Raw genomic sequence first — 26732 nt, forward strand, 5'->3', positions numbered from 1 at the left:
CTATCTGCCCTACAGTCAATGTATCAAGAGCCTAATACTAGTGATCCGGACGTGGCACACGTGGCACGGGCGAAACAAGCTACATCACGCCAGAGACCGGGAAGATCTCCGGCTCAATCGAATCGCCTGGCTCATCGAGTGAAGAGCCCTGCAGCATATAAACGGGCACAAGTGGGGGGAGATGTATCGAAAATCAATGGAGTTATACCCTTGATATGAAAAACAGTGAAAAGCAAATTTCAGTCCACTTCCAGGGAAAAACAATTCAACGGCGAAAATCGTGTTTTCGCATAGAGTATTTCACATGAAACCTGATATTGGGAGGTACAAGATTTGTTCACTCGTAATATTGGTGTCTCCGTGAAACTCCAATATTATACCCTGCTAATACAACACAGCGCTGAGATGATCTCAGTGCATTAGCAGAAATGTATTGCAGCACCGATCTGGCACGAGCGAACTCGTGGAGTTAATCACACAACTGGAGTATGAACTTGCTGAAGTGTCCATGGATCTCACAAATATGATAAGTCGAATACGACACGACCAAGAGCTTGTGAGTGAAGGACACGTATTCATCAGTTTCCTCATAACCCACTTTAGATTGAGGAAGCGCTAGCAGGGATGAAGGATTGCCCCAGTATTGCAGACAAAGTTGCTTTCGCACGAGAGTTGTGCGGTCACCTCATTGATGGGCATCATTCGTCGAGTAGGACCGATCGTATCCGCTCGAGAGCTCCAGGCATAGATAGCAGTAACACGTCTGGGCTGTTGCCCTCTTATACGAAGTAACTGCTGACAGTTGTGGTATGTCATCAAGGCTACTTTTGAAAGGTCTTGTTGGCCTCCTCAGCGTGATGAATCAGCAATAGAAGGCTTGGTACGGTGGAAGGATGAGAGGAATGTTTTCATCAACAGCACGAAGTATTCCGAATAAGAATAGAGTGGCGATACATTCCGACTCAGGGCGTTGGATGCCAAACTTGATCAACTGCAGAAACTCCGTCGCGTGTTGCGAGCTCGCATTGACAGTATCGATACGAAAATCAAGACAACAACATGGATATCGTGAGTGAGCATTGTAAACTGCTTGTGCATGCAATGGGTGGTCTCACTCGATACTCCTCTCTCAATTATGTTGGACCGCTGATAGTCAATGCTTTTGTGTTGTCTATTCACATGGAATTAGTATTATCCAATTCGCTACTCGACTCTGTCAACCGACTGCTTTGGCATTCTGTAAGCATCCAGCTTGTTTCCTCGAGGCGAGCGTCATCCCGTCGAGCCACGCGGAGTTGGAGGTCAAAATTCGAGATGGAAAGATTACATTCATCGAACTCTCAATTCGCCGGAGGCAAACAGGAATATCACTTAATATCACTATAAAGGGCCGCCCTTTATAGTGATATTCACCACAACCGAATTCACACGAAGTCGTTGAGGAGATATTTTCTTATAGCTATGATCATAGTAACGTAATGGAAGTTAACGCTAGGGTATCAGGCATAGAAATACACAAAGGAAGGCATCAACACAATCTCCTGATAATATTCTACTCGCAATTCAGCTTCACAACAGAGTTGCTCGGGGACGCAAGTTGACGTGCACGACCATCGTTTTGAAATTGGTTTTATGAACGGTTTTTTGAATCGATTCGTAGTGTCTCTTGAAGCACCACTCGGACGAGTCGAAGCACCCAATGCTAGCCGGATTGATCTGAGACGTCCTTGCGGTTGCGGCTCCCTCTACCTTTGCTATGTCCGAAACGCAGAATCCAGAATCACCTAAAAAGAGAGCACGTAGGTCGGGAGTGTCTGCGTTCTGTATTTTTAGTTTTGTTTTAGCGAGAAGAAGAAAGCGAAATAATGAGAGCTACAATACGTATATTTTTCGAGTATTGAAACAGGCAAGTCATTCGTCTCGGTTCGATCGTCATTGGGAGTTTGATTATTTCAGGTTCATCCGAGCACGGGGATCTCCAAGAAAGCGATGATGATTATGAACTCGTTCGTCAATGATACGTTCGAAAAAGTAAGGTTGAACCTGCTGCTGGCAATTCGACGCTGTCCCTAGATTGTTTCGGAAGCAGCGAAATTGTGCAAGTACTCGAACAGAGGAACGCTTTCGAGCCGAGAAGTAGCCTTCATGAGATCATCTGCGTGTTGGAGCTCATTTGTTAGATTCAAACTGCGATCCGGCTGGTCCTGCCTGGCGAGCTAGCTAAGCATGCCGTGAGTGAAGGCACCAAGTCAGTTACTAAATACACTAGTGCAAATACATGATGACTTTCTCTGTGGTTCATCGGGGTAGTTCGATTATTTATAGTGCGTCGTTTCTTGTCGTGAAAGATATGTTGTGTTACTGCTTTGAATATGATGAACATTTTTTGGTACTTGTAAAACTCTGGGAGTGTTATTATCACTGGTTGGAATGAGTCAAGCAAAAGATGCGAAACTTGTCGACTTCGAAGTGTGGCTGAGACTAGAGCGGGACAAATTACACAAAGAAAAACAGGCAGACAGGCCTACTGGTTTTCATACCTAAACGTGACTACTTTAGGTGTTGGAACTTGAACGCGACAAGATCAGAGAAATCACTGGTAAAGACTTTTCTGGGTCGACTTTGACGAAAGGAGTCGACGTTGAAGCTCTGGCGGGAGATCGTGAGCGGATCGAAGGACTGCGAACAGCGATCAAAGAAAGGATTCGGGAGCTTGAACTGGCCAGGGATGATATCTCGAGGGCTCGGGAAATGCGGAAAAAAGAAGAGGAAAATCGTGAAAAACTCGAGTCGGGGCCTCCACTGTTGGGAGAATCGATGGTTGGAAAAGCATCTCAGGTTGACGATTCGAAAGATGATGGAAACTAACGCGTTGAATTATAAAAAACGAATGAAGTGCAAAATTCCGGTTAAGAAGGAAATGCCTGGAGGAAAAAAAGTAATTTTACGATTTTTTTCGTGAATGAGGAAAAATAGTTTTATTTAATCAGAATAACCGCAAGTCGAGTCAGCGTTGGACTGAAAACAAGCCGAAGAATGCGGTTACTGAAAGAGCCTCTCAAACTAGTGATAGAAGTCAACGGAAAGAGAGGTGTGTACACCAGTGCTGCCGCTGAGGCGATCAGCTTTAGGCGATCTTCTGAGTCCGAGGGCTTGTCGTATGAGAGAGCACTACAGCCAATGATGGTGTATCCACCTGTGATGATTCCGTATTATGGAGTACCAACTTACCCACCCTGGCCATGTCCACCTCCTGTTGAGCGACTAACGAAGGCGACTACAACTGTAGAGATCCCCAAGGAAGAGGGAGCACAAGTCGGCCTCGCTCGAGGAGAAATGACAGAGTCCGAGAGTGTTCCGAGCAGTACACCGGTTGGCTACGAGTAAGAGCCCTTTTGAATGGTTCGATTGAATCATTCGCGTGTTAGAGAGGCGGTCAGGCGAGCTGATGATGGCCCTGTGTTGAGGAATGGCTGCGAATGCATGTAAATACTCCTGTACTTACGTCTAGTGTTTTTGAGTCTACGATACTTCACGTTTGATTGGAACACGATTAATCCTTGTCATTAGCATCGCGTATGTCGACGAGCCTTCTTATGAACAAAGAGGCTCACAACGACGATATCGGTCTATGAGATGAATGTATAAGATTTACCTCAACTTGATCGGGCGTCCGTGTTTGCTCACCCGACTTGAGAAGTATTTCTATTAAAGGGAGAATAAACAACTCTTAATCTGACAGGCGCGTTTTAGAAGATTCTCCTTAACGATGGCTACCAGCAGCTTCCAAGAATCCCACACAGCTACATCGGCTCGCCACCTAGTGTTTATCGCCCAGTTGAGGCTCCTATCCAAATCTACTTGCCGTTGCCCCATTGACATGCGTTGGTCTATATGGGCCTTCATTCGGCGCCAACAACCACCGAGGAGTATCTTTCTCCTGGGATGTTCCACAAGGAGAGGTTCCATAGCCTCACTTGCAGCTTGTCGTCAGAGCTCTAGTGTTATCATTGAGCGCATCAACGATTACAGGCTCAACAGACGGGTGATGGAATTGCATCAAGATGGTCAAGTCCAAGAATTGCTCCCTCCGGCATTCGGTATGCGGAAGGTCGCGGCTGCTTGCAGCGATGGTGTGGTCCTGTATTGTGTCAACCTGGGGGGTTGGGGTATCTTTAGAAGAGGCCTTGAAGACGGCAAACGCATGTCGCCGATCGGCCTCCCTTTTTTTCAAGATGACGATTACCCTCGAGACGTGTGTGTGTCCGGTTCGAGATTGTTTTTGCTCACACTTGAAAAGTGTCGTATCTACACCTACCTCTTGAACAAGAAAGAATGGCGGTATCTTTTTGATGTGGAGGGTGGCGTGAGATCGTTCGACGCGACAGAAGGCACCGATTCTGATCGACGAAGTCAATTTGTTTACATAGTCAGCGTTGACGGTCATCATGAGATTCACTATCGGCGCTCCTGTGGTGAAGTAATTGCTACCCCTCTGGCCAACGCTTGGAGCTGTAAATTCATCCCCAATGCGGATGGTCTCGCATGTGCTGTGTCTGCTAGTGATGGTGGATCGAGCGGACCTAGTCTGTGGAGCGTCTCTCTCGTCGACCTGTATTCGAGCTCGATCTTGTGTATGAGTGATGCTTTTCCTGGCTACCACATTAGGTTTATGACGGTGATGACTGATTGGAATGTTCTTGTTGCTATGGGCTGTCGAGAGGATTATGAAGTCGTCCAGTTGAGACTTGAGTGACCCGTCGTAATCGGGTTTCTTGTCAGCGATTGTGCTCATGATTAGTGTGGGGGTGACCTCACATGCAAATTCTGATTTTCTCTCTCGATTTCCGCTTGGTTGAGTTCAACGAGTGAGAAAGACTTCGTCACTAGTGACTTAGTTACTTCGTGGAAATACACTGTACGTCCAATCTCCAATCTTTTTTGGAAAAAACTTTTTCGTTCAGAAAAAGGTTTAACAATCATATAGCATTTTCGAAAGACTCGAGTCTATTCAACAGACTCTATTGTGTTCTTCGGGGAAAGCGGAGCTACTCAAAAACTTCATACTGAGATGGCAGAGAGCTGATGATAGAAGCCAGGCCTTAAACGAGATGTGAGACCATAGAGCCTTGCTGAACTCCACAGCTCCGATCGATCGTAAAGAGTGTACCTTGATGAGTAGCGAGCTAAAGGGCAGTGCATGTTGTTAATAACAACTGTTATGAGCTCGAACGACTCCAACTGTGAGTGATAAAACTCTCAAGCTGATATTGGCAAGGAGAGCGGCATCTTCCACATTTGTGCGCTATTTTGAGTCTGCCTCAATATGAGTCTCCCTCGAGGATATTGGACACTGCCGAATCCCTGCCTCAAAGCTAGGCTCCTCGATTATGGAGGCTCGATAGCAGCGTGACTCCCAATAGAATCGTCCCGTACTGTAAGTAACCCAACTGTAAATTGTGAAACGGCATTGAAACGATGAAAGCCCATCCATATCACGGAATAGATCGATGGGAAGGAGGAGGGACTCTACTCGTGGCCTTGGACGGAGGGATGGACAGAAGAGAAATGAAGTAGGTGAGAATCGAACCTGAGATTTCCTACATCGATAAAAACGAAGGTCTCCTCAATTCTGAGGTGTTCCGAGATGTACACAGCATGCCCAGGATGTTCCTCGTATAGGCCCAGACGTAGTTGTCGTCCAACGCCATTGGACCAACGGCTTGAACCTGTCCCAGACGTGAGGGTATTCACGCTCAGTACCTGACGAAGGTGGCTCTCAAAGTGAATGTTAGTACGGATTGACCAAAGTCATCAACCAGAGTACTTAATCGTGCAAATCGCCTGATGGAACTCCTCAGCGTAAGGAACGAAAGTTTGAAAATGTGAGACGTGAAATGGCGTTGAAGCTACAGCAGAAGTCGAATAAGAAGTTTTTGGCGAGAGTCCATCGGATGGACTTTATCCGCCCACTCTCCCACTCCTTGATGTTGTCTGTCTTCCTAGGAGGTGCCGCAGTCACTTGTGGCTCCCGTCCTGAAACTGCGCGCAATGTCAGTATGGGAGCCAATCAGTTCGATCCGAACTGATCCGGGATCACTGGAGTGCCTCCAGCGGAGTCTGGTTGGATCTGCAACGGGGAGTATCTATCCCCTTCCTAGGGAGGGAGTATCGGGCTAATCACGAGATCAGGCTAATGCGAAAATTATTGTTGCGTTTCGGTTCCCGCAACTTCACGAGAGAAATGTACTGATCTAATTTATCTTGTTTATAGTTTCTATAACAATTCTTGCAGTTCTTTGATCTACCGAGTATATGCTTCGACAAATGTACGCGAATAGATAGAGTCAGTTACTAGGAGTATTGAGATCGACGACTGTGATGTTGGGTTCATAGATGGACATGAACTTTCTCGTTTACTCTGTAAGTGTGACTTACTAATGAAGATTCGGGCGTTGCCAGCCATAGGCATCCCTATTCCCAAGATGAACAAAGTTTATTGCTGATATCATATCAATCTAATAGTATGAAATGGGACATCAGGGATTCCTTGAAGCCTGCCCTCTGGGACATAATCACACAGGTTGACTAAAGCTCAGATGACCATCAGGGAGTGTGATCGCTTCAAGTAAGCAGTTCAACACTGTCGCAGAATTGGTAAAAAATAGAACTCGCAAAACTCAACCAGGAATATCTTTCAAACAACATTGTATTCGGGCAAGTAATAAGATAATTCACTCATATGATATGGCCGTTCGGAACGGGCGAAGTAATTCTGGAATACGGGTATCTATTTCGAGGCTGGAAATTTGAGTTTCAATCACAAATGATCCCACTGGAGTTCGTGATTGAGTTGCGGAATCCCTTGTGATTGAATATAGTACGATACAGATGGTGAGAATCGAGGCGGCCTCGACGAGGCGAGTTGATCTGCTATTGGGAGCTCGTATCCATTGAAGTCCAACATTCAATAATCGACTATGCTACCACCCAGACTCTGGGTCCCAGAGATATGCCTTAGCAGTAAGATCAGCTTGCATGAGCACGCGAGAGTCTCGCGGCGAGACTATCGCGGTTTGATAGGTCCTATCGGATAGGAAGATCATTTTCGTTGGCAAGTGACTCCCAGAGTTAAACTCCAATTCCACCCGGATTTTCTCTATTCGCCCACTTTCTCCATTTACCCCTTTTTTGAGAACCAATATAGCTGGTGATAGGACAAAATTTACTCGTGATTCCAATGAGAGTCGTCAAGCACTAGCTCTCAGCGAAAAACCTCTCAAAAGGCGAAAAAATCGCTGAAAGTGAAATGTTTCACTGAAACTTTTTCAGTGAAATATTTGAAACATTTCACTGAAAGATTCTCGAAATATTCCATTATGAAATATTCCAGCCACCTGCTAAGCTTAACTTAAGGCTGAGCTTACCACTGGTAAGACCAAACAAGCTGAATCAATAATTCTTTATAAGCCTCCAAGGTCGCGATCTGGCACATTTTGACGCTACTGCGGTGTCACTTGGCAGCCAAGTCTTGGCTAAAGGTCGAGTCTTCCCAGTGCTAACTCAAGAGTGTCGTTGTCTAGGGAGTTAACCATTAGGAAATGATAGTGATACTAACTATAATAGAGCTACTATCAACATCATAAACCGATAATCTGTTTAATAATCCCGCAACCGGGGGCACGTGTGCAAGCGTTGGGCGCTTAACCTATGCGTGCCAGCGGAGCGATCGATGTCATGTTTGCCGAAAAAGAGATTGCCTGCAATGGAGGGTCCCTTCCGATGGCTTGGTGCAGTAAACCCAAACCGCACTACGATTACTACACAAAAAGTAGGTGATGGACACAAAACGAAAAAAAAACTAAAAAGGGCAATAAGAAAAGAAATGCCGGCGTGGAACTGTCGGGATGATTGAGAGTTTTCGTCATTATATCGCCAACGAGAAGGATGATTGATCCGATACACGTTGAGGCCAGAGGATGAATGCGTCAATGTCCTCCAGCACAGACAGAGCTTTTCACCGAGTCGGGCATAACGGGGCTCCACCCACCAAGTTTAAGGATATTGCACGGACCTGCATATGATATGCAGCAACCTTGGGGACAAAATATGCGCGGTTTGAACAAGGTCTAGTTTGAATCGCGCATAGTCACTATGCGTTACCTGGTTTGTTTCCGGTTCGCTCGATATAGCCGAAGCCTTTCACTCCCCAAGACTCCCCCCAGGTGTTCATGATTTTCCAATAGCTACGACACAAATTAACTAGCAGGAATTACACTGGTACACTGCACTCACGGTGTTCCTTTTGAAGAAGTGCCATACCCAACGATGATCACGTAATGGCTTGGATCCAACGCTTCACAATCCTTGGCTACAAGGTTGGGCAGAGATATGCTCGACAACATCGAGTACGCTCCCACCCGTTATGATGCCCTCACGGTAATGTCGGAATGCGGGAGTCGAAGCATACATACTGACCGCCACGGGCCCGATTGCCACATTCCTTATCATAGCTTCTTCATCAGCTGGTGGTATGGTCACCGTTTGAGTTAATTGCCAAGGCTGAGAAAAATCAGAAAGGCTCGAACGGTTGGGGTCAAACCCCTTCTGCTAGATTGCTCGACTTCATCACTTCGATCCTTTTTTGCGCCCTTTGGACGAAGTCTGTCCAGGCGATATCTCCTCGACGAAGAGCATTAACAGTGATACATTCATGTGGTACAAGAACTTGCATTGCATGAAAACCTCAGACATTCGCTCGAGACAGCTGCCTCACTTTCAGACACTGCTGCTTCACATCAGTGGTGATTCGTTTCTTGCACAATCCGACCTTAGCCTCATAAGGGTAGCTGACATTCTTGACGATACCCTCCGCTATGACATATTGTAATGAAAGCCTCACTGAACCTTTAGTGCAACCCCTGAAGTACACTGTGTTGCAATGACTGTGAGAACACGTACAAGGTGGATTCCTTATCGAGGATCCACGATCAGACAAACTGAGCTAACTGATCGGGCTAACTGAAGAACGCAACAATGAGCTCATGAAATGGCTAGCATATCGGCATAAAGTCTAACCAAGCCGGTGTCGGCGTTGGACTTTAAACTGACACACACACACACACACACACACACACGATCAGACAAAAGTATCGTCGTCGACTCACATATTGCCATATGGCCGACTACAGTCGACTATCTGTTGAACTGAGAATGGGACGACTTTGGGAATCCCAGCGTGTATCTTGAAACGGCTTTCCAACACGACTGAAGAGGAGCAGCCAAGGCAATGAACAAAGACGGGCACGAATGAGGTTTCGCGCCGAAGTATTCGATCCAACTGGAGACTCACCAGCGGCTGCTATCGCGTAGCAGCTACCACAATTCTTTGTTTGATCTCGCACTGGCCCCAACGCGCCTAGAGCCTCCCAATCCACCGACGCAGGAGGAGCCTTCAAGTTGTCTTCTAGGTCTGGGAAGGTTATGCTCTTCGTGAAGCGATAAGAGAGTAGCCTCACAGGTTGACCCATTGATATTCGAGGATGTTCGTTCCTCCTCGGGTTCAGGATCCTGAACACACGTTAACGCTTCATTGAATACTTCACTTGGTATATCAGCATGCTCATTGAGGCCGATCTCATGGGATATATCGCCTGAATTACACAACAGTAGAGCATAATCGTTCGCATCGTGGGTGCGGCATCATCCACCATAGGCTTTCAGATCGTTTATCTCCCTCAAACTATGCATGAACGCAGCCTTCGCAACCTCGTACTGTTCCTTCGAACCATACTTCTTGTTGTACCTACGAGATTGGAATAGAGGGCCTCTCTAAGAGGGGGACCTGCGTGGCTGTACGCCAACTAACGATGTCAATCTGACGGTGCATCTCACGTCCTTATGAACTCCCGGAAGGCTTGCTCGATGTCACTAACTCCAGTCACCTGGCTCGAGCCTCTGACCACACCCTGAGCCACGATAACGAGAGATAGAATTCCGACGGTGAACCACATAGAAGTACAGGGGAGACGGATCGGGCGAGAAGACTGAACTGACAGGAGAAAACGACTGACGTTCAGCGTTCAGCCGCATGAAATTTTCAACAACGGGGCGCTGACCGCGATGAACTTCGAGAGAATGAAGGTAGCATAGGACTCCTATGATAGGAGATGTTGTGCCAGCGGCCCTCACGTTTGGCTGTTCATGGCGAGTACACTACCCACCAAGTTCGTGGCACAAACGCGCAACGGACATGTCGCGTATGGGGACAACGCCTTCAACGACGGTCCAGGCAGCCGCCTCCAACGGTGATCGTGTCTGTCGATGACCGTGTCTGTCAGACAGACTCTGCCTTGACTTCTTCATTTTCTTATAGATGGTCTATCCGTGTACGGTTTGTGGCAGGTTTACACCGCACGAGGTTGTGCGGAATCTTGGTGAACGGAGGTGTTCGCGCACGTATACACGAATCTCGCTCGCTCATTATTCGCAGCAGCCCTCAGGTTGAAATGGATAAGATAAGAAGCCTTATTACCCATTATGGCTATCCGAAGTGTTGTTGAGTCAACCAGCGCGGATGTTACTACTATATAGACGCCGAAGGCCCTAACTCTCAAGCTGCAAGCTTCTCTCGAAGGCCAGCAAACACAGTACATCCACAGCAGGTTACATCTTCTGCTCCCACTGTGCAAGTCCGCCCTCAAGGAGTGCCTCAAGCCCCTCTCATGCAAGGTCAACAACACCCTTCTAACAACGACATCACCAACGTGGCGTATTGGTGTGATCTATCCCACAACTATGACAAGGAGAAGGCGCTTGATACAACGAAGGCCATCAATGCTGTTTCCCATATCAACAAGTGCCCCAACAACAAGCAGTACAAGGGAAACTCTGATAACAGGAGTATTAACTACTTCCTGACTCAGGAATCCTGAATCTTATTCGCTGTGAACTTCACCGGAATCCGAGTCCCGTTGGGAACGGGACTCGGTTCCCTCCCGCTTCCCGAGGGGAAAGCGGGAGAGAAACTCTTTTTTTGAGTGGGAACGGGAATGTGCGGGAAATCACTAATTTCCCGCTACTACAAATCGAAAACCGAAATCGTCACTCAGGAAATGTCGTCCCCTCGAAGGAGACCCCTTGCCGAACTCCTAAACCGCGGGCGAGTCAGTATTAGCCTTAGTGAAGGCTTAGCCTTCATTAAACTTCAGTGAAGCCCTGTACTGGGGCTGGTATAGGAAGAAACATGCTGATTGTAGTGATAGTCATAGTGGTTGGGACTAGAAACTTTCTAGTAGAAAGTAGTTAAGAACAACAGGAACAAGACGGTGATTGACCGATCAGTTTAAAAGCATTCGCTAGCGTATACTTACTTATTTTCCAATAGGTCGCCTATGAGGGGCCAAGACCAGATCGTTCATCTCATGACTACTGATCAGTAGCACCGTATGCTAGAGAATATCAGTAGTACTGATTCAGAGCGCGATGTTTCGAGTGAAAAACGCAATGGATTTGCAATGGATTGACTCATCGGAAATCCAGCAGCTCGTCTGCTTGGAGGTCCCCGGGATTCCTTTCTGAGACGCTGACTCGTCGACGGGCGAGAATGGCATTCCGAGCTCTAGCACGCAGCACCTTAGAAGGCAACTTGTATCATTCGCCTTGTAGCTCTTATTCAGTAAGCTTTGTAACTTAGTATCACTTGTACATTATCGGTAGTTGTGTTAGATAATCCGAAGGCGAATGGGAGTCCCATTGTGGGACTTTGACTGATAGCAATGCGAAAAAACGAAAAAATAGGATATGCGAGACTCGGCCGGGATTCGCCCCAATATCGCGGGACGGGAAGAGGAGGGAATACGCTGAAATGGGGGAAATCCCGGTTGAAGTAGGAAATACTCCAGTCGTTCCAACGGCATTGATCTTCCTATCCGATAGGACCTATTGCGTGCTCCTGCAGCCGGATTGTACTACTAGGGCGTATATTCTGGCGGTGATATAGTCAACCCACCCGCAGGTATTGATCTTATCATGAGATTCTTATGAAGAACAAAATAGCCTCAGACAAGGTGTGCAAACTTTCGGTTATGGAATGCTGAAATTCAATGTAATGAAATTTTAACGATTTTCGTTTCCGTTGTCGACACATTGTGACATTGATCTTCGTCTCCATGTGACACTTCTGGAGTCAAGAATACGCCGTATTCAATACGGCGACCGAGAAAGGCCAGGTCTCACCATACTCACGATAGCGGAGAGGATAGACAGCGAAGTACGATCGAACTTATCAATGCGGCACCCATGCGCGAGTAGGGACTCAATCAAACGAGCATAGAACTGATCGAGCACTCGTCTTCGGGGGAGCTCAATGAAATACTGTGCAGCTGCACGACGGTTGGACGAAATCGAAGACTTCCTGATCTCCTGGTGCTCAAGCTGGAGTATAGGTTGGATGTACGTCTCTGCATTTCCGCGAGTTAGGGCCGGGATGAGGCAAAGCGATTGGGCCTCACCGCAATCTCAAATAAGTCCTTGAGGACGTGGGTTAGTGGAACATTAGGAAACTTTCATATGTTGTAGATAGTACCATTTCGCACGCCAGGCAGATTTCCCTCGCAAGCACTGATTGCCCCTTGGTGTGCAGCACACTGTGCATCGTGAACGTAAATGTTGATGACCTCCGCAAGTGCCTTTTCACTGTCGGACAAGGCATTTACGAGCTCATCTAGTTTTTTGAGCATGAGAACTTACATCGAACTTACCGGACACGACAATCGGCTAGCAGAGGGTGACTGAGTGGTGGTGGATACTCTCTCTCTCTCTCCCTCCCCTCCGTCCACGGCGTGGACTCCACACCCCCTTCTTGTCTACGCGCCTCCGAGTATTGACAATAACTAGCAGATTCCTATGATGTTCGAGTGGCTGCCACTCAGTGACACATCGACCGCCTTGATTCGTGGATATGTGAGCAGGTAGTCCAAGACGACTGTTTGCTCGTTCTACGGTAGAATTGTGACTTCTTATCGACATGTCGTAAAAATCTCAAATTGAAACCATATCACGCTTTCGAGACTATCACACTCTCGTGTACCACCTATTCGTAGCCCATGTGGGGAGTTGTGGAATGGCAGGACCCTTTGCATAAGATTTGATATCGTTAACCACAGAATAACGTTAGCCGCTGATCAGTAAGCAACATGGACACCACATTTTAACAGTCAAGCTCAAGTGTACACTGTCACCTTGGCTTAGCCAGTTAACCTCATAGTACAGACACCACCACAGCGCAGCGTAAGTACCTAAGAGGTACGCGCGAACCTCAGGCTTACAGCCGGACGTAGGATTAGACTAATTTCCTAGGCAAGGTTGATATGTGTATAGCGGAGACGCCCTGCAAAGCGCAGGTTGCGGTGAATTATTTTTCGTGTTGAAAGCCTCTGATCAGTGCATTGGTTGGTCTCCGCTGATGGTGAATTGTCCTGCGAGGGACCTTGCGGACGTTTTGGTATTCCTGGTGCTCCGATAGACGAAGCCCTGGAGGATTATTCGACCATTGATATGAGTGGATTATCTCATTATTTGCGCGAATGCAATGCTGTTTGGAAGATATTTCTGTTTGAGTTTTGCGAGTTCTATTTTGTGCGTCGATTCTGCGACAGTGTTGAACTGCTTAATTGAAGCGATCACACTCCCTGATAGTCATCTGAGCTTTAATTAATCTGTGTGATTGTGTCCCGGAAGGCAGGCTTCAACTTGAAGCTGGCCTCCTGGGACACAATCACAGATTCCTTGAAGCCTTCAAGGAATCCATGATGTCCCATTTCATACTATTAGGTTGATATGATATCAGCAATAAATTTTTTTCATCGTGGGAATGGTGATGGCTATGGCTCCCCCCCTCCGGGGGGAGCTACAAGGAGTAGTGCATTAGCTATTTCTGCCAGCCACAATACTTTTGCCTTTGACTGGCATCAACAGGCATGTTCAAACTTTTCAAAATCAATCTCATTGCACGTAGAGAACGCTCAGGTGTTCAATGTATCGTCATCCGTAACGCATTAACATGACGCGTGGAAGGGAAAACAAAACCCCTACAACAAATAACAGCGAGTCTTAAAGACTTGGACGATATTCCAAGGCGAGTCCGCAGAGATACTCGACCTGTATTCGACGAATACTAACCGTTGGCGGAAGGGGCGATACGGGATGGGCGCTAAATAAATGACCGCACTCGCGTATGTGAGTTACGGATCAGATGTTTCTGCGGACAGTCCATAGAGGATTCCTCGACGGATTGTCCGCAGAAACATAGCGGTCCTATCCGCGAGATAGATTCTTGGGAAGTATGGGCATTGAAGGGCTTCCCGCGACCGAAGACTCGAGATCTGTGAGCAGCCGCCATAGGATAGCACCCGAAATTAGCAATGCTGAGCGATCGCTCAATTAACTATCCCTTGCGTGATGATCACACTCCCTGGGTCACGCCGGGATCGAGAGAGGTAATAGACGTTGGTACGCGTTGGTAATAGACGTAGACCAAACGATTAATCAATCGGATAACAGATCTAGGCTCAATTATTAGGTGTAAGAAGTACCAGAAGGAGTGAATGTTGCAAAGATGATAGAATGTCAGAGTGCACTAGAGGTAGTAGGTGGGAATAGAAAGTTCACTGGTGCCCAATGAGATTGTGTATGGTTAGGATCGGCAAATCTTAGATCTGAGGTCCACCAATAGGGATGAGATGATCCAAAAACATGAGGAGAAAATCAGCTCGCTTTAGGGAGGACACCGTTGGTAATTGGAAGACATCTGACCCCGCGTGTCGCCTCATGTCTGTCTCTTGTTTAGGTGTGAACATCTTAGGAGTGGACGGAAATATCAGGTACATTGATGAAGTGGAAGACACTATTGGTAATGAGCAAAAATATCAATCCATCGGGTTCTCCAGAATCTGGAGTCCAGACATTCGCTTTTCACTTAGATACGCGCACTTCGAGAACGCCGCTCTCGGAGCGGGCGGACTCAACCAGGGTGATGATTTGCCAGAGGACACTGGAAGTGATAGTTCGAAACGAGGGGGCATTGGTCATATGATATGCGAGTAGGATCGGCAACCCAAAGAACAGAAGTCAGAAGATCCGAAAGAACGAGGAAAAAAACTCCTCGCGTAAGGGATCCGGAGCTGCCCGTGATGATTGAATTAAGGTCGTAAATCACGGCTTGCACGCGATGAGACTACACCTTTTCCCGTGCAAGTTTGACAAGTGAGCAGACAAGAATGACAATGTCACCATCAAGAGTGACAATGAGAATCCAAGTATGTCACAATTCAATTCTGTTACAATCAAGTTTGACTTTGAGAATTCAAGTATGTCATAACCGAGATATGTTACAATCAAGATTGACAATGAAAATCCAAGTTTGTCAAAGTTCAATTATGTAATTATCACTCTTGACAATGTCAAGAGTTGCAACTGATGCTTTTTTAATTGGTCCCCAGGAGTAAAGTCGAACTGGTTAGCTTACAAAGTCCTCATATGACTTTAATGAATTCCCTCTTCCTTCTTGTGTCGCTGCCTCTCGGATTATTGTTCGCTGAGGGTGTGGTCTGTCCAGTGAAGCTGCCTTGGCATGCGGGACTGTGCGTCGATATGTGTACACAAGAGAGGCCCTGTCGTGAGTTGATCATTTTTTGAAAGTCTTTGTTCGGTATACTGGTTTGTCTTAGGTGAACGGAGGGCTCGCTCTGTGCGGGGTACCTCACAAATTTTCACCCGAGCGGGAAGGGCCCCGCGAGGGTCTAGGGCGAGCGCGGGTGGTCTCTGCCACCGGAAACTATCTTCTCTAAAGTGCATCTACTCGGAGCGATTTTTTAATGGTGACGAATTATGCTGCCAGGGGCCTTGTGGTCATTTCTGCAGTCCTGGCATTTCGATAGCAGACGCCTTCGAGGAGCTGTTGGAGTTGCATGATACGACGAACGCAGAGACTCTACCACTTACGACCACTACTACTAATGCTAACACTTCTACTGATATTATCACTACTACTATCACTACTACTATCATTACTCCTACTATAATTATAACTACTACTCCACCAAGCAGCATCGGTGGTATATCGGAGGATACTCCATCTGTGACTGTGTGCCTCAGGCCGCTGTCAACTTTTATAATAGGTGTGCTCATTGCGGGCCTTTCCTTCAACCTTTGCTATGAGTGAGTTATCTCAACCGTTGATATGAGTGAGTTATCTCAACCGTTGATATGAGTGAATTATCTTATTATTTGCGCGAATGCAATGTTGTTTGAAAGATATTTCTGGTTGAGTTTAGCGAGTTCTATCTTGCGCGTCAACTCTGCGACAGTGCTGAGCTGCTTAATTGGAGCGATCATACTCCTTGATAGTTATCTGCGCTTTAGTCGATCTGTGTGATTATGTCCCAAAGGGCAGGCTTCAAGAAATAGCTGATGTCCCGTTTCATACTATTAGATTAATATGATATCAGCAATAAAGGTCATCTTGGGAATAGGGATGCCCATGGCTGGCTACGCCCGAATCTTCATTAGTAAGTCACACTTACAGAGAGTAAACGAGAAAGTCCATGTCCATCTATGATCCCAACATCACAGTCGTCGATCTCAATACTTCTAAGTAGTAACTGACTGTATCTATTCGCGTATACTGGTCGAAGCATATACTCGGTAGACCAATATCGTATTATACTGGTTTACTGCAAGGATTGTGATAGAAACTATAAACAAGATAAATTAGATCAGGACATTTCCCTCGTTGCGGGAACCGAAACGCAACGCAACGTCGGCGAGCGAAGACACTCATCTTGCGCACTCGTCGCTCCTAAGCGGCTCAAGTGAAACGCATCGACCGCGCATCAAAAAGATTTTCGCCCATGTCTGTCGCGAGCAATGAATTGCCCCTAGTCGCTCGGTAATCGATTAAATATCTCATCCTTTGTCGCGTGGCTCTGGTAGAGTGGTTTTGTAGGAGCATAGAAGTACCGATGAGGGACAGACTCTCAGTGAGTGTGCTGACAGTCCATGTCTGCACCCTCTTCATTACTTGCTCTTCAATTGGTGTAACTGAGATGAACATTTAAGCTGTTCTAGGTAGTTTCTATCGTATATAGCATCATAATTATTATTTGAAATCGCCGGTAACTAGGTTCAGAAAAAAGGTTCATCTACACCGTCACTGATTGTCGAGGAAAGTATTTCGTCTACGACTTGATGTTGTTGTGGAATATTATCATACGACCTCAGACTCAGCGGGCCCGATACGTGACGGAGATTCAAATGAGACGTATATGATACTGGTTATCGTCTCAGTAGGGTATAGGGAATCAACTGGAGATCTACTATGTCGATAATCTGGTCGCCTTATGAGAAGTAGAGTCCTATTGTGTGCAGTAGTGTCTTAGCTGGTTGATTTCAGATTGAAAACTGAGTATGAAAGTTGATAAGGAATTTCAATGAGAATGTGATATACAATTGTATGGACAATTCAGATAGCACTTTACCTTGTGACGTATACATGTGGTCCATATGTTTTCATAGGCAATTAGCCTTCTATTATGATCATCATGGACACCAGTCATCGCGATAGATCGTTATGCTCAGACAGCCCTATTTCAACATGTCTTCCTCTAACCCAATTAAGAACGACCGGGCGACAAGAGTACGTCTTCACGGTATACCTGGCAATGTCTCAAATGATGACATCACCGAAGCTCTGGCCAGCAGAGGCTTCAATGCTGGTGAGGAAGGCCACTATTATTCTTGTGAAAGAGTGAGAAAATCCGACGGCACTTATGATGCTGTGGTATGCTGTAACTCTCGCAATCACGCTGATGAACTGTTGAAAGGGTTTGACTGCTTCCGGTGGCCTAGGGCGAATTGCCTTACACACACCAGTTTGGTACAAGTCGATTCTGGTGCGAAAAACGACGATATTGTGAAACGTACTGTTTTTGTATCTTCTCTCGTGGACACCTACAACAACGATCGTCTGAAAGCTGCTATGGAAGATGCCTTTGGGCCCGTTGTTGGTTGTGTGGTCGGCCGGTCGAAACCTGGAGGTGAACTGAGTGGTTTTTGTACGTTCGAGGGAGTCGATTCGGCGACTATAGCGGTCTGCACGAGCAAAGCTGCTAAGCTGAAGGTCTGGCAAGCTGTGGTGAAAATAAAAGTGTTTGGTCCGAATGCTGTGATTGAGCGATACACAGCTTCGATGGGGCTTCAGTTGATGTCGCATTATGTCAGTGGTTTGTTGCCCTCCGATCAACCTAAGAATCCATCAGGAGGGCTCCTTCCAAGTCCTTCACGTCGAAATACAGGGAGGAAACATCCGCCGGTTATTTCATTGGCGGACGCGCTTCCACCACGGCAACATCAGGGAGCTTCTATTTGGCTCTCAGCGGGTCAACCTCAACAGGCGCCTTATATTTGTCTCCAAAGTGCATTGGGTATACCTCCTTCTGTGAACTCTACTGCTGACTCTAGCCCTCGACAGAATCGTCACGATGGATATAATGGCAATAACAGCTTTGGCAGACGCCCTCGACGAAGGTCTGTTGAAGAAATCGAGGCCTCGGTCACCGATTGCTCACAGCAGTAGAAGTATCACCATATGGTGAGGATTATTATGATAACTGTTTATTGATATCCTATAGTTATATTGAGCTAGTAATTAAGCACGGCATTCTTCATCGACAACTGCAGCAGCAGCAGCAAGTGTGCATGAATACGGGCTTGTTGTGTTACTATCAGTTGGAGGATGATAAGTTTTGTGTCATTGTGGGAAAAATCCCGTCGCCGATCCGAACATCTTCCCACCGTAGACGTCCGCAGTCCTCAATACTCCTTCATTACACGCAACGCAATATTACCACAAGAGTTTGTTCGGTTCTGTGAGAGCCGACAAATTCCCCCACTATCGGTGGCTTATCAGCTTCCTCTTCTATTTGTAAATCGTCTCGCGAGCATTCAGCGTCGACTGGGGCGACTTGATTATCTCACCTAACGATTCTGACTACCCCCTGTTCGAGGGCTTCTCTCAGACACTTGGCGTTATCCGTTTGAAATAGTGAATAACAGATTCATATCCCTTGAGGAACTGCTAATACGCTCTTCTATTGTAATCCCATAGAAGAGCGTAATGTAATTTACAATGATGACGCATCTTCCATTTCATATACCGATATCATATAAGGAGACCGTGGTAGTGAAGTATTGGGCGTCTGGTTAAAAATGCATCGAAGACAATGATTGTCCATCACATCAAGTGTCAGACGCTTTAGATATTGTACCGATATATCTCATATAGGCTATATAACAACCACAGTTGAACTTGTTGATCCGTCGAGAAGAACCATCAGGCTCGGCGTGGCAATCTCAACAGTTCTGTTCATCACCATGAGGACAAATCCTGTAAGAATTAATGGAATTCTTATTCTTCAATGTACGTTGGATGATGCACCGGGTCAGTTTGAATGTTCGCTTTCGTCATCTGAGTTCATGAAACCAATACGAACTTGGGTAAGAGTGTACAGAAATTCCCCAAAATCTACTCACAGTTCTCCCATATACGATATTAATCTATTTCATATATCATAATAATAGGGGGGCATATTAATATAATAGATGTATCTTCATTTAATATGGTTATTCTCCATTGTTATCGTTATATTGTGGATATTATTAATATTGTTGATATTGAACCAATATATGACATTAAATTCCATACAATGATACTATCACTATATTCTAATATTCTTCTAGGGGCATTGCGTTTCATAGTGTCACTATTGCATGTAGTTAACCATGCCCTACACTGATGGTTGTCACCAGCTCACTCAGACTTGACGTGTATTCTGATGATTGCGGATGGAGCGAAGCGTAATAACCACATCTTAACTCAACAATAGTTTTATGTGAAATAGACTAGACTAGCGTAAACAACTTCTAACAGAACTTGCCAGTCGTTTTAATGTGAGAAAGTATCTCATATGATCATCTCCACAGAATATCATTTTGGGTTTCTTAACGGGTATTTATTATCAGCTAGAAAAAAATCGCAACGGTTTCTTATTCCTTCATCTACTCCTTCTTCGACTGACCGCCTTCTTCCTCAGTGGACTTATGCTGCTCATCACCTTCTCCTCCTTGCTGTTGTTGTTGCTGACTGCGGTTCATCTGCTCTTGGGCTTGCCTCATTTGCTCCTGGACTGCCTCAGCGTGAGTTCGAAAATGGTTGACCATCGTTGTAATGTCCTGACTGGCGCTCATCTGAATTCAACAACATCATCAACAACACCCAAGAGCATCCTACAGCCACTCACCACATCCCTCACGAAACGGCCAGCGGCATCTCTATTCTGAACCAATCCGAGATTGCTCATTAGGTTTATAAGAACCTCTGCTGGCTCTTGTTGTTGCTCTTGTGGACGACTGTCGCCGTCAGAAGCCTAAAAATGAAAAATAGATACCTAATATACCCTAATAGTATATTCTGTATATATGTATCATAATACTACTACTATATTTATATACTTGAATACCATTGCTTAATATTATAATCTTCAGTATTCTTTCCACAATTCGAACTAAACTCACCTCCCTTTGAGTGGCTGATGGCTCCTCATCGTTACGACTCTGATCTGCAGCAGCAGCAGCAGCAATAGTCTCGTCCTTCTTATTTTGCTCAGCATCAAGTTGAGCGCATGAAGGAGCTCCTACTTCTTCATGATGATTAACCTCAGTCCAACTACCAGCATCAGAGGTTGAACCTGCATTCATATGAAAATACAAAACAACACCACATTACACTCACTTTTATCGTCGTGTTGAGCAGGAGGATTTTCCTCCTTCTTGTCACTTGCCTTGGCATCAGCAGGCTTCTCATCGGCCTGCCACAGATCGATGGTGTCTTCTGGAGTCATCGCCCAGAAGTCCTCTTTTGAGTGTTCATGGACAACCTCCTTATTATTGAAGCATTCACCGCATAGATCATAGTTAGGGCAGGTTAAGCATTTATACCTACAGAATCCAATATTGAAAATGAATCGTTTCGAGATGATAGGAAACTGACCTTATTCCAACTATCGGGCTGGTGTTACAGACGTCACAGGCAATTCCGGGGTGAATACCAGAGGTCTTGATGAACTCCTCGACTGCCGCTTTCCCTTGAGAACATATGTCTTTCAACCAGTCGGGATCAGCAGCCTTTCCTTTTCCACCGAAACAACCATGAAAGCCGTACTCAGGGGAGCCGACGAAGTGTCCTTTTCCTTTCCCACCATGGCAAGAATAGAAACCTTTTCCTTTGCCCTCGCCCTTCCCTTTGCCCTTCCCTTTGCCATTCCCTTTGCCGCCCTTCATGAACCAGGGGAACATAGGGGGCATCGGAGGGGCACCTGGGAACTGAGCAAAGTCGTGAGATGGATCATGGGTCTCAGGAGTGCGGGCGTTGAAGCAAGCGTCACACATGTCGTAATCCGCACAAGTGTTGCATTTATGTCTCATACCAACGATAGGATACTCCCCACAGACATCACAGCTGGCGAAGGTCGGGAAGGAGTTTGGTGCAGCACTCTGCCTAGGCTCGGGAGTCTCCTCCTTGTTTTGCTCGTCAATGAACAACTCCATAGTAGGTGTGCTCTTCTTGTTGGCCACAGCCATTTCCTTAGCAACCTCTCGAGCATCTGGCAGAGATCGGTCATTGAGGAGACACTTGTCACCTTCATCATCAACATAGTAGATAGAGAACTCTTGTTGGGCTAACAACGGCCACGTGTTGGTGATGTAGGAGCGGACTTGAGCACAGGTACCGCACTCGGAAGAGCTCTCCAATCTTACTCGAACAATGTCGGAATTGAAGTGTAGTTTAAGAACAATAGGGTCACTCATGATTAAATAATTTTTCAATGAGAACTGAGAAGAGAACATTCAAGATGCCATCAAGATATCCGTGTGTCACCAACCTAACCTATTCTGTATCTTTACTACTCAACCTCAAGATACCCGTGTGCAAAGCTACAACTAGCGTGAGGAGACAATCCCGTTGTGTCAATCCATCTAAAGCTCCTTATGCCTATTTCACTCTCAATCAGATTAATTTCCTTATTGGGGCAGTTATGCCAACAAAAATGGCATGATACGATCAATTTCCTTTTTGGGGCAGGTATGCCAACAAAAATGGCATGGTACGATCAATTTCCTTTTTGGGGCAGGTATGCCACCCGAAGATATGTCATGATTCGATCAACTTCCTTTTTGGGGCAGGTATGCCACCCCAAGATAAGTCATGATTCGATCAATTTCCTTTTTGGGGCAGGTATGCCACACCGAGGTATACGACAATACAGTCAATATCTCCGTTGGAGCAATTATGCCACTCCAAATTATACCAATGTACAACCCGTTATTCCCTTATGGTCATGCCAGCTCAAGGTATACCATCGACCAATCAAATTTCTCGTTGGGGCGGCTATGCCACTCCAAATTATACCATCGCTTCTCCCATTGGGGCAGCTATGCCACGCCAAGGAACACACTATCAAGGAAAAAAAGATTCCCCAACTCCCAACACAATAAAAGAGGCAACCAAATATAAGAAATGCTATTCGACTCAGCATGCTGACGGTTTTAACACTTCAAGCTTATTATTGATCATACACGACAATAGTCGTCGTTGAGTATTCAGTGATGGTAGGTTACTAACAACAGAATAATCTGATGGGAAAACCAACTCACGCCCTTAGGTCTAGTCATCAGTCGTAGGCTAACTCTCTCCGTCGTCAATCGTACGGGGATGACATTCAGAGTTGTCCTTCTCGTTAACCAGGTTAACTTAACCTCAGAGTTGTCAGTGCAGTGGTGAAGGGGATGGCTCACAGGCCTAGACATCGTAACGTGATGAGATTCAATATCATGGTGTGCCCTTAGGCGACAGCAGCAAGAGGTCATGTAAGGGTACTTGCTTATCATAACCGAAGAGTAGTTGAGTGATGACCACTCCATAGTGATCATGCAACATAGGTCACTCCTCGGTATCCTTCTCACCTTCGCTCTGCTCCACGAAGATGCAGCTGTTCCTCGAGACGCGGATTTCATTGAGGAATTCCAAGAATGAGCAAGCGTCCAAGTTTTGGTGATACGCGTGCTGTTGTTGTGCTTGCCTCGCGTCACATTCGTGTCCTTGGTGCCGTCTTGTCAGTCCTCGTTCTAATGAAGCATCGACAACACCCTCGAGCATCTCCTCGACAAGTAAAGGACGTGCTCATTGCATCCTATGATGTTCCGTCTCGAGGTAAAGGTGACCCTTACTAACCTCCTCATGGGTTCTCTCAGAAACTGGCGCCTCCTCCCATGAGGCGTTATCTCGATCCTCCTTAAATCAACGTTGGCTAGGCTTCCTCAGAATTTTAGGGCTCTCGAGCTCTACGAAGCGCACCGAACTTGCTCGTGGCTTGGATAAGCTAGAATGGTTAGTCATGTTCTTCCCCTGTCATCATCACACTTGCCCTTATGTCAGGATGTATGATGATGGTGGTGGTGGTGGTGGAAATGATTCCATTCGATACCGCAACTCTCCAACGTCTATTAATAATAGCAGTACGAAGGCTTACTCGCCGACTACTGTTAGTTCTCTGTCACCAATTTTTGAAAATCGACCCCTAACTGCACAGGAACTTGCATTGTAGTCATTTTTATACTATGCAAGGCTGTGGCCGTTCACAGAATATTTAAACACTGATACTATCGTTAGTTGAGCAGTCTTTCCATCACAGTGACACCCCGGTGTTTTCTTTGTCAATAACACTATCAACTTTCAGCATGGTTCTAATGTACTCTTTCATCGGAGTCTTTCTATTCATCGCACAATCTACTGGAGTGCTCAGTCGGCATTGGAACAGTCGTAGAGCAAAGTGTTCCCGGACACCAGCATGCCGAGCCATTCGCCTACCCGACCTCGTCGAATCTTGCATAGATGAGTATGTAACAATGCAAAAATTTCCAGCCAGTTTACACTGCTTTTCGAAATGTGGGAAATAATGTCGGGATGTTGCATGTGGATTTTATTATTGACAGTTCAAATTATAATTTTCAATCAGATGATATCTGGTCTTTCAGGTGTATATCACCAGCATGCTACGAGCAAGTATACAGCAAATTCCCCTTGGAGCCGGGTGAGATCGACAACGAGAGAAAATTAGCTTTTATTAAATGTGAACGCAACACACAGAATGATGTATGATAATTATACCACGTAGTTTGAGTTCACTGTTAATTCAACAATTCGATACTTTCTTAGGAAAAAGCACTTGAACGGCTCAAAACGTGCTAAACTGAGATAAACAAGTCATAAGACCATAACACTGCTCGATTGCCATCGCTGAGCGAGCCGCTCTGAAAGGTCACATACGAGACTGTGCAGCTTCTCCCCGTTCCACTCGTAGTCGTGACGATCAGCCAGGACGTGCTCACCACTCGGACCCCATTTCCGCCACAGATCTTCCACTGCTAGTCGGTGATCTTGACGTCTACTGCAAAGTTTCCGTCCGGACACGTTTTGATCGGCAGTGAGCACTACTAGACATACTAGAGGCTTGCCGAATCGTTTACCGCAATTATCCAACATCCTATGGCATTGTCGAAGTCGCAACTCCAACATGGTGATGTCGTCCATCTGATCACAACAACAACCATCACGATAAATCAGTGTCGAAAAATTGGACACTATGTTCATGATAAAATCAAAATTCTGAGAAAAGTTTGGGAATTATTCATTAAAATTATTAGTATACTCGTATAATCAGTGAGGAACCTCCTAAGCTGAGCTGAGGAAAAACGGTACGTATATCTCAACACTGGCTTAGATGATGGTCAAGTAAGTCACAAACGAGATTTGAACACAGGTGAAGCAAAACGAATAGTAAATTAACTACTCACCAGGACATCCCATTCTGAGCGAGTATCACTATCGCCAGCAGCGAGATATCTGAGACATTCTGAAATACAGGCGTTAGTGGCAGCGACGGGCTTCGTGGTATGAGGAGGAGGAGGATCCAATGATAGGAGGAATACCAATGCCGTGTTGAGGACACCAGTTGTAGTGGTAAGTCGAGGCATGTAAGATGAGTATTTATGGGATACCTGGAAGAGAACACAAGTAATCACTCCTTGATGCATGATGAATCAGCCATCAAAACCAGTGATAAAATCGTGATTGTAACTCTACAGTAGATTACAATTTTATACTACAACTTAACAAACACCCGAGTCCATCTTGATCAACACTAGAGAAAATGCGTTGCTTACATTGTCGAATGAAACTCGACTGACGATAGTACTCCGTTGAGTCCACCGCCTCGACGCCGAGTCAGAAAGGGAGGTACAACTAGGCTCGGGGGATTGGGGTAGACTAAGGGAACTTGTACGGGACCGGATGATGGACACTGAGTGAGGTAGTGGAGGTGGGGCCTCGATTTGACAATAACATCTGAAACGGAAAGATATCTTTCGAAACGCAAAGATACGACCATCGCACTTTTTCTCATGAGTGCATATCGACATGAAACAACTGATCGTCATAATTTGTATTGTTACTGTTATAAATAGTAGTAAAACTGAGTACAACATCGAGTTGATGGAGTAGAACATCGCCAAAATGCTCTATTTGAAGTATTTACTAGTTCAGAACAGACCCGAGATATCACATATATCGATGACCCTGAGAATTTCCCAACTTTTCCTCCCAGAATTTCCATGTACATATTTTCCCGACGACCTACTTATTGCCACTGTTTCTCCTTTGTCGAGTATTCTGTCTTCGATTGAAGTCAATTCTGCCATGCGAAGGCGAACTTATATTAGATCGATTTGATTCACAAACGGAAGAATCTCCTCCATGAATTGTCGATTCACTTTTCCGACATATTGTAAATCGATTAGACTCGCTTCCACACACCATCTTGACAAACTCCGAATAGATATTGGCTCGTCCAATCACCACAAACGCGTGTCGGTAAGTTATCGAGGGAAGATCTTCGGGGACCTATTTTGAATCTTACCACAGACCAACCTCATGCATAACTTTACCATAGTCAGCTCATTATTTTGCTGCGACCAGGAACTCGCTGAATGAAGTAATGATAACATAGTACAGTTCTGATGACGCCGATTAGGATACGTGACATTTTTCGGGCGCGCGCTTTTTACACAGCGTTAAGGAAATGCAAGAGAGCAAGATTTGAGTCTTGTCTGCACGACCATGGACGATTATGGAATGCTAGTTGATTAATTCTTGGACGGCCATGAATGTTGGAGGAATATGTGCTCGCGTTCCTCAGCTGAGCTCAGGAGCTTCCTCACTTGTTATAAGAATTTATATGCGAATTTGGGTAGGAGTGTTCAGGAATTAACAGCAGTCTTTTGAAATTTCAACAAATTTTCCATATTGTCACCAACATATGTATTTGACCATTTGCATATCTTCCTACACTGGCCGTGAATATTAAAAAAATGTTTTTTACGATTCTAGTAGTAATTTTTCGGGAAAAAACAGAAAAAAAGTTTTGTCTCTATGCAATTCCGAATGTGGTTTTTCTCAGCTATTACTCTGTTCATGGGGAAGAAGTCAAAAAACAAGGACGACGGAGCGATCAATCTCGCTTTAATATTTAACTTCCTCAGTACCTAATCCGTATCTTACC

At 45.7% G+C, this 26732-nt stretch overlaps 5 protein-coding genes across 5 annotated transcripts; 2 read left to right on the forward strand and 3 right to left on the reverse strand.

The window, feature by feature from the left end:
* Positions 1–1756: 1756 nt before the first annotated feature.
* Pmar_PMAR011075 (histone h2b, putative) lies at positions 1757–3489 on the forward strand (the record flags this gene model as incomplete). Its single annotated transcript, XM_002779571.1, has 10 exons — positions 1757–1799; positions 1845–1894; positions 1957–2031; positions 2074–2136; positions 2181–2231; positions 2560–2789; positions 2839–2938; positions 2991–3091; positions 3132–3383; positions 3429–3489. The coding sequence occupies 10 exons, from the start codon at positions 1757–1759 to the stop codon at positions 3487–3489; spliced, it is 1026 nt and encodes a 341-aa protein (XP_002779617.1).
* A 6213-nt stretch (positions 3490–9702) lies between these two features.
* On the reverse strand, positions 9703–10013 carry Pmar_PMAR011076 (hypothetical protein; the record flags this gene model as incomplete). The annotated part of the gene is made up of 2 exons (XM_002779572.1): positions 9703–9805; positions 9895–10013. 2 exons carry the CDS (start codon positions 10011–10013, stop codon positions 9703–9705), a joined length of 222 nt encoding a protein of 73 aa, XP_002779618.1.
* A 711-nt stretch (positions 10014–10724) lies between these two features.
* Positions 10725–10934, forward strand: Pmar_PMAR011077 (hypothetical protein; the record flags this gene model as incomplete). The annotated part of the gene is made up of 1 exon (XM_002779573.1): positions 10725–10934. The coding sequence occupies one exon, from the start codon at positions 10725–10727 to the stop codon at positions 10932–10934; it is 210 nt and encodes a 69-aa protein (XP_002779619.1).
* A 9042-nt stretch (positions 10935–19976) lies between these two features.
* Pmar_PMAR011078 (hypothetical protein) lies at positions 19977–21924 on the reverse strand (the record flags this gene model as incomplete). Its single annotated transcript, XM_002779574.1, has 5 exons — positions 19977–20304; positions 20358–20483; positions 20632–20804; positions 20849–21054; positions 21107–21924. The coding sequence occupies 5 exons, from the start codon at positions 21922–21924 to the stop codon at positions 20116–20118; spliced, it is 1512 nt and encodes a 503-aa protein (XP_002779620.1). The 3' UTR covers positions 19977–20115.
* A 2401-nt stretch (positions 21925–24325) lies between these two features.
* Pmar_PMAR011079 (hypothetical protein) lies at positions 24326–26127 on the reverse strand. The gene is made up of 5 exons (XM_002779575.1): positions 26119–26127; positions 25812–26074; positions 25339–25519; positions 24970–25173; positions 24326–24706 (listed from the first exon to the last, which is right to left on the reverse strand). Exons 1-5 carry the CDS (start codon positions 26119–26121, stop codon positions 24380–24382), a joined length of 978 nt encoding a protein of 325 aa, XP_002779621.1. The 5' UTR covers positions 26122–26127; the 3' UTR covers positions 24326–24379.
* Between the last annotated feature and the right edge of the window lie 605 nt (positions 26128–26732).

The sequence above is a fragment of the Perkinsus marinus genome (assembly GCF_000006405.1).
Source record: "Perkinsus marinus ATCC 50983 genomic scaffold scf_1104296946658, whole genome shotgun sequence".
In the NCBI taxonomy this organism is placed as follows: Eukaryota; Perkinsozoa; order Perkinsida; family Perkinsidae; genus Perkinsus; species Perkinsus marinus.

What these genes read in the sequence shown, in the direction of transcription:
- Pmar_PMAR011079 (XM_002779575.1), bottom strand. An exon ending in AGGAGAAACAGTGGCAATAA is followed by an intron (nt 25,520 to 25,811) that starts GTAGGTCGTCGG and finishes TTTCCGTTTCAG; the next exon opens with ATGTTATTGTCAAATCGAGG. An exon ending in GCTCAGAATGGGATGTCCTG is followed by an intron (nt 24,707 to 24,969) that starts GTGAGTAGTTAA and finishes TGTTGTGATCAG; the next exon opens with ATGGACGACATCACCATGTT.